Raw genomic sequence first — 11916 nt, 5'->3', positions numbered from 1 at the left:
TAAGTACAGGTCACAAAGAATATTTCCCACTCTTCCTCCTCTGCTTCTACACTCCCACACAGGTCAGCTCACAGCAAGAAGTCCTGACAGAAAGGTCACAGTGTCTCTTCTTTCTTGGCAGTTACAACTCTCAAGGCTTCATTTCTAGACATAAAAAACCCCTCACTTCTTTGATTTGTATTTCCATTCTTTCATTACTGGGAAGCTTTTCTGGTTACTCCCTTTGCCAATAACTTTAAAACAAGGTCGAATGCCTTCATTTATTTCAAAAACACAGATGGAAAAATGTTACAGGAAAACAAATTTTTGGAAGAAGGTCTTACTGACACTTTTAAGTAGAATTAATGTCTGTTTATGTTGTTGGAACAGTCAAAACACACGGCAGCTCATGCTACAGGTGGAGAACAACCAGCACCAGTAGCACTCTGAAAACATTTGCTGCAAGCTGTACTCAGCACACCAGTCCAGATGCGGTCTCAGTAGAAGACCCATCGGTGTTGTAAAACATGAGCTCTGGTTTTGTTCCTTTCCGGACTGAGGGCTGCTCTCCTGAGCCTTAAAGCTGCCGTGCTCTGCAGCGGCCACATTCCTGCCACAGTGCCGGGCCACTCATTAAAACCAGTCTGCAGTAGGTGCCAAGCAAAGTTGTGACCGAGGAATTCTTCATGACAGCATTTCAGAAACCCCTCCCGTGACACCTGCCAGGAGCAGGTCCACTCCCCAAGCAGCGTGAGCTGCAAACTTTCTAACTTCTCCACTTGTAGCACAACAGAGCGTTTTGGTCTCTCCAGGAAGACGCATCTCTTGGTGGTTACGTAGTGGTGCTTGAGGGAGGGAACTAGAACCCTCAAGATTAATGTACTTTCCCAGCATATCATTTTTATTAACATTGCAGCAGCTGGTTAGTATGAGCTTTAACACGTATCGTGAGCTGCTCGTTTTGATGTGAACTAAACTATAAGAATACCTGAGAAATATCTCAGGGGGAAACGACAGCTTTCCTCTGGGTTTCTGGGGTGGAGAAGGCGGTTTCACACTCAGAGCACAAGCTGCTGTTCACAGAATGCTTAACTATCTTCTCCAATTGGCCATTGCTACGTGGTTCTTCTGTTAAGAAAAGTGAGAAGTGTTATTAACCTGACACTGTATTCAAAAGCTATTGCAACTCAAGCACTAGTTGAGACGTGACCACCAAGTCTCCGCCAATGGACAGAAACCGCTTTTTCTCCAGCAAACGGGTCATTCAGGAGCACTAATCCGGAGGCGTCTGAACCGCCCGCAGCAGCAGCAGCAGCAGCAGCCGGGCGGCTTTCGCTGCTCAGGGCGCGCAGGGAACAGCCTCCCGAGCTCGGAGGAACCCCGCGGGCTCCGAAACACCAGCCCCCGCGGCCGACGTGCACCTGCCGGGACGCTGCAGGCCGAGAGGGCCGCGGCTCCCAGCTGCAGCGGCGCGGAGCCCTCTGCCGCTCGCTGCCGGCCTCACACTCCGAGCGGCCGCCGCTCCTGCCTGCGCCGCCCGGGCGGCTCCGCGGGCGGACGGGACGGGACGGGACGGGACGGGACGGGCCAGCGCGGACGCCAGCGCGGACAGCAGCGCGGCCGCGGGGGGCGTGAGGGGACCGACAACCGCCTGCGGTCACGTGACCCGCTGCCCCGCGCCGCTCGCCGTTGCCCCGCCCACGCCGCGCTCCGCGTTTGGCCCTCGCCGCGCCCCGTAGTGACGCCGCCTCTGTGTCCCTCGTCGGCCGCCGTCGGGGCGGCACTTCCGGAGCGGGCAGCGGCAGGATGGTGAGACAGCAGCCGGGCCCGGGACTCTGCCCCCCCGGCCTTCTCAGCCACCCCCGCCAGCGCCCGGGGCTTTGCGGAGTCGCCGCCGGCGCGGGGCCGGAGCGCGGCCTGTAGGGCTGCGCCGGGCGGGGCTGTGAGCGGGAGCTGCCGGAGCAGAGCGGGGTTGTGGCCGGGCCGGGCGGGCATCGCCGCGGCGGGTCGGGCTTCTGCCGGCAGCAGCGCCGGTTCCTGCGGCTGGCGCTGGAAGGGCGGGGGGAGCGGCCGGTAGCGGAGCGAAGGAGGAGCTTTCGTGGTGCCCAGCGATTTACACTAGTGAGGAGTGAGCCAAAGCTGCCGTGTAGCGAGGTGATGCCAGACGCGTCCCTCCCTGCCTCTTAAACCCGCTTTTCTCTTTATTCACTGTCTTTTGACACGTAATCAGATTTATTAATACTTTGTTTAGATAGGAGAAATCTAATTATGGTATTTGTTTACATGCAACTGTCCATAGATTTCAAGATTAAGAGCAGCGTTTTGGTTTTGTTTGTTTTTGTTTGGCCTAGGGTCAAAGTCAGAGTGGGGGACACGGCCCTGGCGGTGGCAAGAAGGATGACAAGGTAACTAACAACTGTAGTTTACTGAAATGCTTTTACCTACAGGGTGAACTACAGGTGTGCTGCTACAGAGGCTGGCTGCAATATGCTTTATTTTACTTATTTTTTTTCCTTGTCCTTGGAACTGCATAAAATTATGCTTTTACTAGTTTTGATGAAATGTTTTATCTCTCCTGGGTGCACAGTGGGGGAAACTGGTTGCAGTTCAAAAACAGAAAAGGAAGCTTAACTATAAAGAGAAAGAAAAATCATTTGGCAGTAGTAATTTACTTTTTAAAACAATGAAACTATAAATCTGTCTGTCTTAGGATGGACTAGTTGCCCTCAATCTGTCACTTAAGTAACTGGTTTTACTTTGAAAATGACATCATACTGTCACCTGCATGAGGTCTGTACTCTGTGTTGTGGCCCCTTGGAGGCCTTTCCAGTTTCCTTTGGAGGTGGCAGTACAATGTCCATGCCCAGCGATGTCTCAGCCAGCAAACTGAAAGCACGTTACCTGTTGGTTAAAATGCAACAGAAATGATGTGGTTCGGTATTTTCCTTGTCCTTTCATGAATGAGTTTTGTTTGTGATTTACTTCAGGCTTCTGTGTTCCATATTCACTGAAAATGGGCAGAAATCTAAATAAGAAAGAGGGATGTAAAATAAGCAGAAGATGTTTTTCAATTTTCTTGAAAAATAAGAATAATATTCCTTTTAGGCTTCTCGCTGTATATCATAAAGGAAACAGTTTTGTTATGTAGCCATTCAGTTGAAGTTGGGCTCTTACTCAGTCTGTGTTCCTAACGTCTGTGTCTATTTTTGCATTGTTAATATTCACTTTGTGAATAAGGATAAGAAGAAGAAATATGAACCTCCGGTTCCAACCAGAGTGGGGAAAAAGAAGAAGAAAACAAAGGGACCAGATGCTGCCAGCAAACTGCCCCTGGGTAAGCGTTCTGCCTGCCCCAGCGGCCCCGTGGCCCGTCCTCTCTTCCAGAAGCACTGAGCTGTCCTCTCCCCTAGATCTGGCTCTTCCATACATCGCAAATTATTAAAGAGAAGGGCAATTGTAATTTTATTTCTAATTAACGTAAAAACACAAAATAAGATTATTGTTATGCAAGATACAGCCTGTAAATTCCTTGGTAAGAGAGAGAGAAATTGAAATGAGGAGAAATGCAGGGGAAGCATTATCTTTAAAAATGCTTTTTACCTAGAATTATAGTGGGACAAGTAAAACAGTGACTGCTGCTCATATAGAAGTTATTGTCAGAAAACAAAGCAGAATTCCTGGTAATGAATTAGTGAGTAGTTGGTACCATGCCAAACTTGCTCTACAATGTTGTGATTCTACTCTGATTGCAGTGACTCCTCACACACAGTGCAGACTCAAATTGTTGAAATTGGAGAGAATTAAAGATTACCTCTTAATGGAGGAAGAATTTATCAGAAATCAAGAGCAGATGAAACCTTTGGAAGAAAAACAAGAGGTGAGGTTTGAGTGAACTGTTACTTCCAATATTACAGTAGGTGCTCTAATGTAAACTACTTCATACAAACGCAATGGAAATAAAGTGCCGTGAATGTGTAAGTCAATACAAATATATAATATAACTTAGAATTCTTCATTAGGTCTTAATTACTGTCCAGAAAATGGGATTTTTTTCTTACCAGTTTAATGGTTTTAGTCCAAGCATGGATTACAACAGAGGAGGCCACAGTGGCTACTTGTTTCTTAGTTGTCTGTCAAAGTGCAGCTCCCAGATACCCATCCATAGAGAAAGACAGAATATTCTAGCTGTGCACATTCCTACAGGAACCTCCACAGGATAGCACTGAAGTAACAGTGAATTTTGTTACTGGCCTGTGCTTTTATGTCTGTTGGGCAGCAAAACAACAATAGCAAAGACTAGTTCTGTTATGTTTGGTGTGAACTGTTGAGCCAGTGTTGTACAGGAATGTTTTTGCCCTTGTTCTTGAGTTGTTTGTTGGATTCTTCTTGACAACAGGAAGAAAGGTCCAAGGTGGATGATCTGCGGGGAACCCCAATGTCTGTGGGTACCTTGGAGGAGATCATTGATGACAACCACGCTATCGTGTCCACATCAGTAGGATCAGAACACTACGTCAGTATTCTGTCTTTTGTGGACAAGGACCTGCTAGAGCCAGGCTGCTCTGTTTTACTAAATCATAAGGTGAGTTATTTTTATAAAATGAAGCACAAGTTCATGTGCTGTTTTTAACTGGCCTTTTTTTGTTCCTGAGAATCCCAGGTCTGAGAGCTAATGCTGTTTATTTCACACACCTAAATATATGGGCATTGTGTTTAGACTTGTATTAAAAATGCTGCTTGCTTTTTTTTTTTGACAACTCTTAATACTTGAATTAGGTTCATGCTGTGATAGGTGTCCTGATGGATGACACAGACCCGTTAGTTACTGTGATGAAAGTTGAGAAAGCTCCTCAAGAAACATACGCTGACATCGGTGGCCTTGACAACCAGATTCAAGAAATCAAGGTATTCAGATGTACTAATTCACACTGTTAAGTAAGCTAGCAGTGTAGGTGGTGTGCTGTTTGTTCACAAGAACAGGACTAAATGCTGTTTGTGTACTGCTCTTTTGTATCTTGCCAGTTCGTTTCTGGGTTTGATTTTGCTAGACAGAAACTCTTAAGTGGGTAGGATAGCCGTTCACAAACTGTTCCTTTCACAGTTGCTGTGGAATCTGTAAAGCACTGAGATCATAAAATCTCTGCAATAACTTAGTTTTATTTTCTGACTTATAAAGTGATTGTTTGTTACAAACTGAAAGTTAAATTCTAAAAAATGCAGAGGTCATTTTGAGTGTCTGATGCTGTGCGATCCAAGGGTTTTGGAGGGGGGTGTTCGCTTGGTCTGTGTTGTTGTTGGTTGGTTGGTTATCCTACCAGCAGAGCTCTGTCTGAACCCTGGTGAACTCAGCTCTTTTGCTTTGGGTGGGCAAAATCACAAACGCTCTTAAAATACTCATCTGTAGTATGTGGTAACTTGTGGTGGAAGGTGTCCTTTCGTAAAAGGTCCCCTACCCCGCAGTCCTCTGTGTTTGGGAGTCAGGAACTCCCAAGTTCTAAATTCAGCATGATGATTTTGGTTGGAGGAGGAGGAACACTCACTGCTTCTCTTCCACATGTCAAGTGGAAACAATAGGAAGACCTCTTCAAATAGAGTAGTTGTCTTGGAACTAGAGGCAACAGAAAGACATAATTTTCAAGGTCTGTCGTGAAATTAGTGAAGTTCTTTTTGCCTTTATTTCTGTTATTAATGCTGTTCTCAGGATCCCCGTGGAATTTCTGTGCAGAGTGCTCACTGTAAAAACTCGGTTTCATTTTTCTTGTGCTGCAGGAGTCTGTGGAGCTTCCTCTCACTCATCCTGAATACTATGAAGAGATGGGTATAAAGCCACCCAAAGGAGTCATTCTGTATGGCCCACCTGGCACAGGTATCTTGTAGTACAATAACAACTGTGCTGAGCTAACCCAAGTAAAATAAATGATGCTTGCTTAGTATTAAACCATTGCCGAGTTTGTCACAAATTTCTTATGATTGTTGTGTTAAAGCACTGGGGTTTTTTTTTGCCTGCAAACTAATTACAGTATTTCTGTCCAACTGAAAACAGGTAAAACTTTACTAGCCAAAGCAGTGGCAAACCAAACTTCAGCAACCTTTCTGAGAGTGGTTGGCTCAGAACTTATACAGAAATACCTGGGTGACGGTCCAAAGCTCGTGCGTGAACTGTTCCGTGTGGCTGAAGAGCACGCGCCATCCATCGTCTTCATTGATGAGATCGATGCCATTGGTACAAAGAGGTACAGTACTCTGGCTCCCACTTCACTCGCAAGTATTGTGAGGGACAATAGAAAGTTTACTAGAAACACTTCTTTGGATCTATACTGATATTCAGTTTCATAGCTCTGCTGCCATTTTCATTATACTCTATTTGATATAAGCATTTTTAACAAGTAAAACTTCAAATAACTTCTTTGAAACTAAAATATATCACAACCTTTTCATATTAAAGAGATATGACAATAGATAATCTCTGTTCTCTTGCTAGCTGGTACCGTTTGTATGATAGAATGTCTCAAACAGAAGGGAACATTGTGTGTAAGTTCACATGGTGTACTTGAAGTGCAAATCCAAATAAACAGTAATTGGCTTTAGTGATTCAACAGTAAAGCAGTGTACTTAACACAGAGTTTATCCATTTATCACTTTTCTCTTCCAGGCAGGTGAGTAAATACTTACAAGTTTTTAGAACATTATGTGATAAGCTACAGAGTGCGATGTCATGGATATGGAATTTGAGAAGCATTGTTTGTGTCACACTAAGCTGTTGTTAAGCCTGTGTTCAAATTGTATTACTTTGAAAATTCGTTAGGCTGACTGGAACTGTCCAGTACACAGAGTCTTTAAGGTAGTCAAATGTGTTTTAGATAAAAAGGTGCTCATACATGTTACTACTACAGAGCTACTAGCCTGAAGGTCCAGGATGAGGCAGCTTCTGCCCTGTGTGTTTCAGCATATGTAGAAAGGATTGGACTGATGGTGAAGTGTATAACACATGGAATTCTTCATTAATGAAGAATCTGGGTGCCTGTAAGGGCAGAGTTAAACCAGGAGCCACATTAGTAAGGCCAGAGGGCCTACAGTTACAACTGTGTGCATAAGGAAGAACATGAGATTTCCAAATACATAACAAACTTGGAAAAAGGGCAGATTTCCTTCACGTGATTGCTGTTACTTCCCCTACCTACAAGAATAGTTCATTGTCTCTTTCCTTACCTATGTGTCAACAATATGATTATGAAAAGCTGCTTTTTTCTTTTCTATGGATGATCATTGAATTAAAAAAAAAATCTGTTATGGATGTTTAAGAAAAAAACAAAACAAAACAAAACAAAAACGCCTGCAGCTACCACACAGTATTTCTGTAGATATTTGTGGCAGTTACGTGATGCATGTTCTTAAATTTGCGTAGTGCTTTTTCTGACTATATTGTTTTCTTACAGGTATGACTCAAATTCAGGTGGCGAGAGGGAAATCCAGCGTACAATGCTGGAGCTGCTGAACCAACTGGATGGGTTTGACTCTCGAGGGGATGTTAAAGTTATCATGGCAACAAACAGAATAGAAACACTGGACCCAGCTTTAATTAGGCCAGGTAAGAGACTTCCCACTGTGTGTGTTTTAAGTCACTCTTCTTGGGACTTGTCATAACTCATCAAACATGGACTAGTAAAAAGAGGGCAAGTTATGCCTTGTCTGTATTCATACACGGTTGTGTTGGTGTATCTGTTAAAATCAGAACCCATTCAAAAGTTTCCAGATGGGAGTAAAACCTATGAAAGAGACAAAATGTATTAATTCCTCTTATATATACATAAACAATTCAAATATTCTTCTTTCGTATTAAGATGGCAGAGCTATTTTAAGTGATTGCAAAGGCAAGCCATAGTGCAGCAGCATCCCGTTAGGGATGGTTGGGCAGTGTCACCTGTGCCTCATAGATGTGACAACTGAAGCCTGAACAAGGAGATACTGGATTTTGATGCAAGGAAACCCATCTGCTTTTGTACTGACCTGGCATTCTGCTGTCATCTGGGGGATGACTCAGGGAGAAGTAATATCTTACTCTGATGTGACATACGTATTACATGTTGAGCCAAGAGCTTCAACAGCCACAAGTCGTATTTTTAAATCGCCACTAAAATGTACCAAAACATAGTAGTATCTGTGGGGTCTGTTAAACCAGAACAGATAGAGAGTAAAGATAAGGTGATTTTATCAAATAACTATCTGAACGGTCGCTAGACTGTATAGACCCAAGGAGTTTAGAAAACACCTCTGTGGTATGAAGTTGCTGAGGCGTGTGTTTTTTTCAAAAGGTCTGGTTTTGTCACCATCTTAGCTTTGCTCCTCCAAATCAAAACCATCTGCTGTTTGAGTACAGAAGAGAAAATACTGAACTAGTATTATGATCTAAAATTGGTTGGAAGGAGACTTCCTACACCTATTGTGTATTTCAATTATAGCCATTGCTTGTGCAACAAGGGCACTTCTAACAGCTCGGTAGGCTGATTTACCACCGTCTATAATAGTCTGGAATATCTTATGTGGTGCCATCAACCCTTCTTAGAAAAGATACTGTAAAGAAAAATAGGAGTGATCTGGAGATGGAAAATATGTTTTAAAAAGATTGCTCATTAAAGTTAGAACAATGAGTACCAGAACATCCAAAGTCTCTGCTGACATAAAGGAGGCATCTGGTAGGGACTTGCAACAGAACAGCTTACGCAAAGCCTTCCTTCTTCAGTTCGGCTTTGGGGATTTTTTTTTAGGAGGTTGGTTATATAGGAAGAGTTCTTCAGGTTGCCACACTGACTTGTGTGTGTGGCAGAAAATTCAGAGCTAAATGTAATCTCAAGAGTAGAACAAAATTTATTACAAAAGCTTAAGGTTTTGATTAATACTTTTCTGTGCTATCACAAATTGGGGTTTTTTAAGGAAGCTACAGGTTTTCATGCTTCCAGGTGAGGTGTCTCTTCCCTACAACGACACAGACTTTCAGCAGCATAGCACCTTTCAGTTCCAGTAGCTTCCTCTTCATTACAAACAGAATAATCTGATTGCACTTTCTACTCTAACACGATTGTGAAGAAACAGTTGCTGTCAGTCTAGCCTTGACATGTTCTTCCTGCTCTGTCTCCAGTAGCCGTGTGTCAAAAACCTGACTGAAGTTCTGTTTTGCACAGGACGCATTGATAGGAAAATAGAGTTCCCTCTGCCTGATGAAAAGACCAAGAAACGAATCTTTCAGATTCACACAAGTAGGATGACGTTGGCAGATGATGTGACTTTGGATGAGCTGATTATGGCAAAAGATGATCTCAGTGGTGCGGATATTAAGGTGGGTGTACATCAGCATTGTTACGCTTCAAAAGACAAATGAAATTTCATTTTTAACTGCATGCAAAAACGTTGTGGCAATTACCTGTGGCTACATCACTGAGGGACCATTGGGTGGCTTTAAAGTGCCTTTTCTGAGTGCCACATGCTCAGCTTTATGAATGGGAAACTTATCAAAATTGCAATTGTGATGTACCATGTTTTGATAAGAGTACGTACCTGTGTTACCTGAATATGAAATTTTAAAAGTAGCAAAGTGGAAATTAGAAGAGGGATGTAGAATCTCTCACAAACATGCGAGATATCTGAAACGTTACTCAGGACAGTGCAGGATAAGAAGCATTTTTATAGACTGGTGCAAGTAGATAAAAATGCAACTGTAGATGAGGAGGCTTCAGACACACAGACTGATGGTCTGAAGCAGAAAGCGTTCTTGCTGGAGTTACCACACGAGCTTCACCAAACATGACATGACATTACTCTGCCACCTCACTGTTAACAGAGTTGGATGCATCTGTTCCTCGCAGGAGGGAAACTGTTGTTAGGAAGTGGCCTTTCTGCCATGGCAGCAGTACTCTGGTACTTTATCCAGATTGATTTCCGTGCCTCAGTGCTACTCAAGAGTATCAAATGTAAGAATGTAAATGTTGTTAACACTCTGCACCTCTCCTAGGAGTCAGTCAGAGCTGTGTGAAGGTGCTGCTGTCTTCTGAGCTGTGGCCTGCAGGTGCTGCACAGAGCCAGTAACAACTTTTTGCTTTCTCTGTTGCAGGCAATTTGTACAGAAGCTGGATTGATGGCTCTGAGGGAACGGCGAATGAAAGTCACTAATGAAGACTTCAAAAAGTCTAAAGAGAATGTTCTTTACAAGAAGCAGGAGGGAACGCCTGAGGGATTGTACCTTTAAGTCATCTGTCTCTTGGGGAACGATCAGGAACGCTGTGTTAGTGACAGTCTTGTGTACAACCACAGTCTAGCTCATTTTTCTTCTTGCAAAGTTTAAATCCTAGTGGACTGTGGGTTTTCAGTCAGTGTAACACTTCATTTCCAAATAAAACATGCATTTGAATGGAACTGGTTTGGTGGCAAAGACCTGCTATTTACCTGGAACTGTCTGTTCCTTTACATGGACTCGCTTCCAAGAAAAAGTGCGAGTGCTGTGAGTGACTGTCCCAGTGATCCAAGCACGCTGTGACAGAACAGCAAGGAGCGTGTGAGCAGGTTCCCTACTGTGGGTCCATGTTGGGCGTGGCAGTCAGGGACAACTACTGTGTTATCGCTGCTGTTCTTAAAAGTACTTTTACTTTTCCATCTCTTTTTAGGGGCTAAGTAACTAGGACAAAAGTCACTGTTGCATAACTTCAGTGTCCTAAGTCACGTATACATAAAAATTAATAAAACATGGAGCCTTAATGGTACCTGTCTCTATCTAGCACTTGTGCAACCTGGGGCTAGATGCAGGTGCTGTTAAGGCACCGACCCTGGCAGTATGTGGTTTGCCATGCAGAGAAATCCAAACTCCGTGTCACAGGGTTGCTGTTCTGCAGTGTCATCTGATAATGAATTCTTCCCCTCTGAACAAATCCGTTGCCTGCAGCTCCATCCCCGTAGGAGCTGGATTCCTATTTTGCTACATTGTAGTGATGCAAATACAGCTTATGAAGTGTGTAGTGTACATCTGTAAAGTGCTTGGTAAGTTCTAAGTAATTAATTTGCAAACGTGGTACACGTGCTTGTAAAAGTTTATGTGAAGATCCGTACACCGAACTGTCAATCACTGTGCCGTATTTGTTCTGGAAACTTTCTGTGGGAGCAAATGCTGGCCAGTAACAGCCATTGGAGAGCTACACAGCGATCCCTGTCACTGCCAGTGCTGTAACAACAATGGTGGCAGCAAGGCCAAGAGATTTTGTTTTTCTGTGTAAAAATTATGTGGTTCATTGTTAGAAACAAACCGTACAAATGAATGGAGCCTTTTATTTAATCTGGATGACAGGAACCCTGAAATAGAGTTGTTTTTCATCTGGAGATGATAGAAAAACAACAAGCAAAGTTTATTACCCATTCTCACAAGCCTTATGAGATCTGTCTCTTTGGAAAGGTCACAAAAAGCCAGTGATTGTTTTAGCACTTTCTAATCATGGCAGTTGATCTCACCATGGCTTGAGGGGCCGAAGAGCTTTATGAGATGCATGGTGAGCAAGGCTTTTTTTATATGGGACGTGGCTGTTCACGCTGGCCAGAAGTAACAACCACAAAGAGGTGGTTCAGCTGACTGAAGAAAAACTGTGATGGATTAATAAACCAAGGAGTGCGTTCTGGTACAATGCTGCAACAGTAACTGAAAAAGAAACACATTTGGAAATTAAATTCCTACCTTATGCAACAGAATTTAACTTCTGCCACTCTCTCCAACATTTCTGAACCTGAGTGAGTAATAAAGATCGGGAGAAAGTCAACAGCAAGTATATTCCCCATAAGGGCAGAAAAAGCTCCTGGGGTCTGACTGAAAAGGCAGCACTTAGTCCAGGAGCTCCGGTCAGTGGAGCAGCCTCTGGCCACCCCAAGTGAAGGCAGCAGCATGAACACAGCATGGGGAGCAGC

The 11916-nt window shown here is 43.8% G+C and overlaps 1 protein-coding gene across 1 annotated transcript; it reads left to right on the top strand.

Annotated features, from left to right (window-relative positions):
• The first annotated feature begins 1695 nt into the window (after nt 1–1695).
• PSMC1 (proteasome 26S subunit, ATPase 1) lies at nt 1696–10386 on the top strand. The gene is made up of 11 exons (XM_082059130.1): nt 1696–1788; nt 2331–2384; nt 3217–3313; nt 3732–3856; nt 4376–4561; nt 4756–4884; nt 5749–5845; nt 6023–6212; nt 7416–7567; nt 9159–9313; nt 10085–10386. The coding sequence occupies exons 1-11, from the start codon at nt 1786–1788 to the stop codon at nt 10217–10219; spliced, it is 1323 nt and encodes a 440-aa protein (XP_081915256.1). The 5' UTR covers nt 1696–1785; the 3' UTR covers nt 10220–10386.
• Nucleotides 10387–11916: the final 1530 nt, after the last annotated feature.

The sequence above is a fragment of the Streptopelia decaocto genome, assembly GCF_964273445.1.
Source record: "Streptopelia decaocto genome assembly, chromosome: 7".
NCBI lineage: Eukaryota > Metazoa > Chordata > Aves > Columbiformes > Columbidae > Streptopelia > Streptopelia decaocto.
Note: the sequence above shows the minus strand (reverse complement) of the source record. Positions and strands in the feature narration are given on the sequence as shown.

What these genes read in the sequence shown, in the direction of transcription:
- PSMC1 (XM_082059130.1), top strand. An exon ending in TGCCAGCAAACTGCCCCTGG is followed by an intron (nt 3,314 to 3,731) that starts GTAAGCGTTCTG and finishes CTCTGATTGCAG; the next exon opens with TGACTCCTCACACACAGTGC. An exon ending in ACCAGATTCAAGAAATCAAG is followed by an intron (nt 4,885 to 5,748) that starts GTATTCAGATGT and finishes CTTGTGCTGCAG; the next exon opens with GAGTCTGTGGAGCTTCCTCT.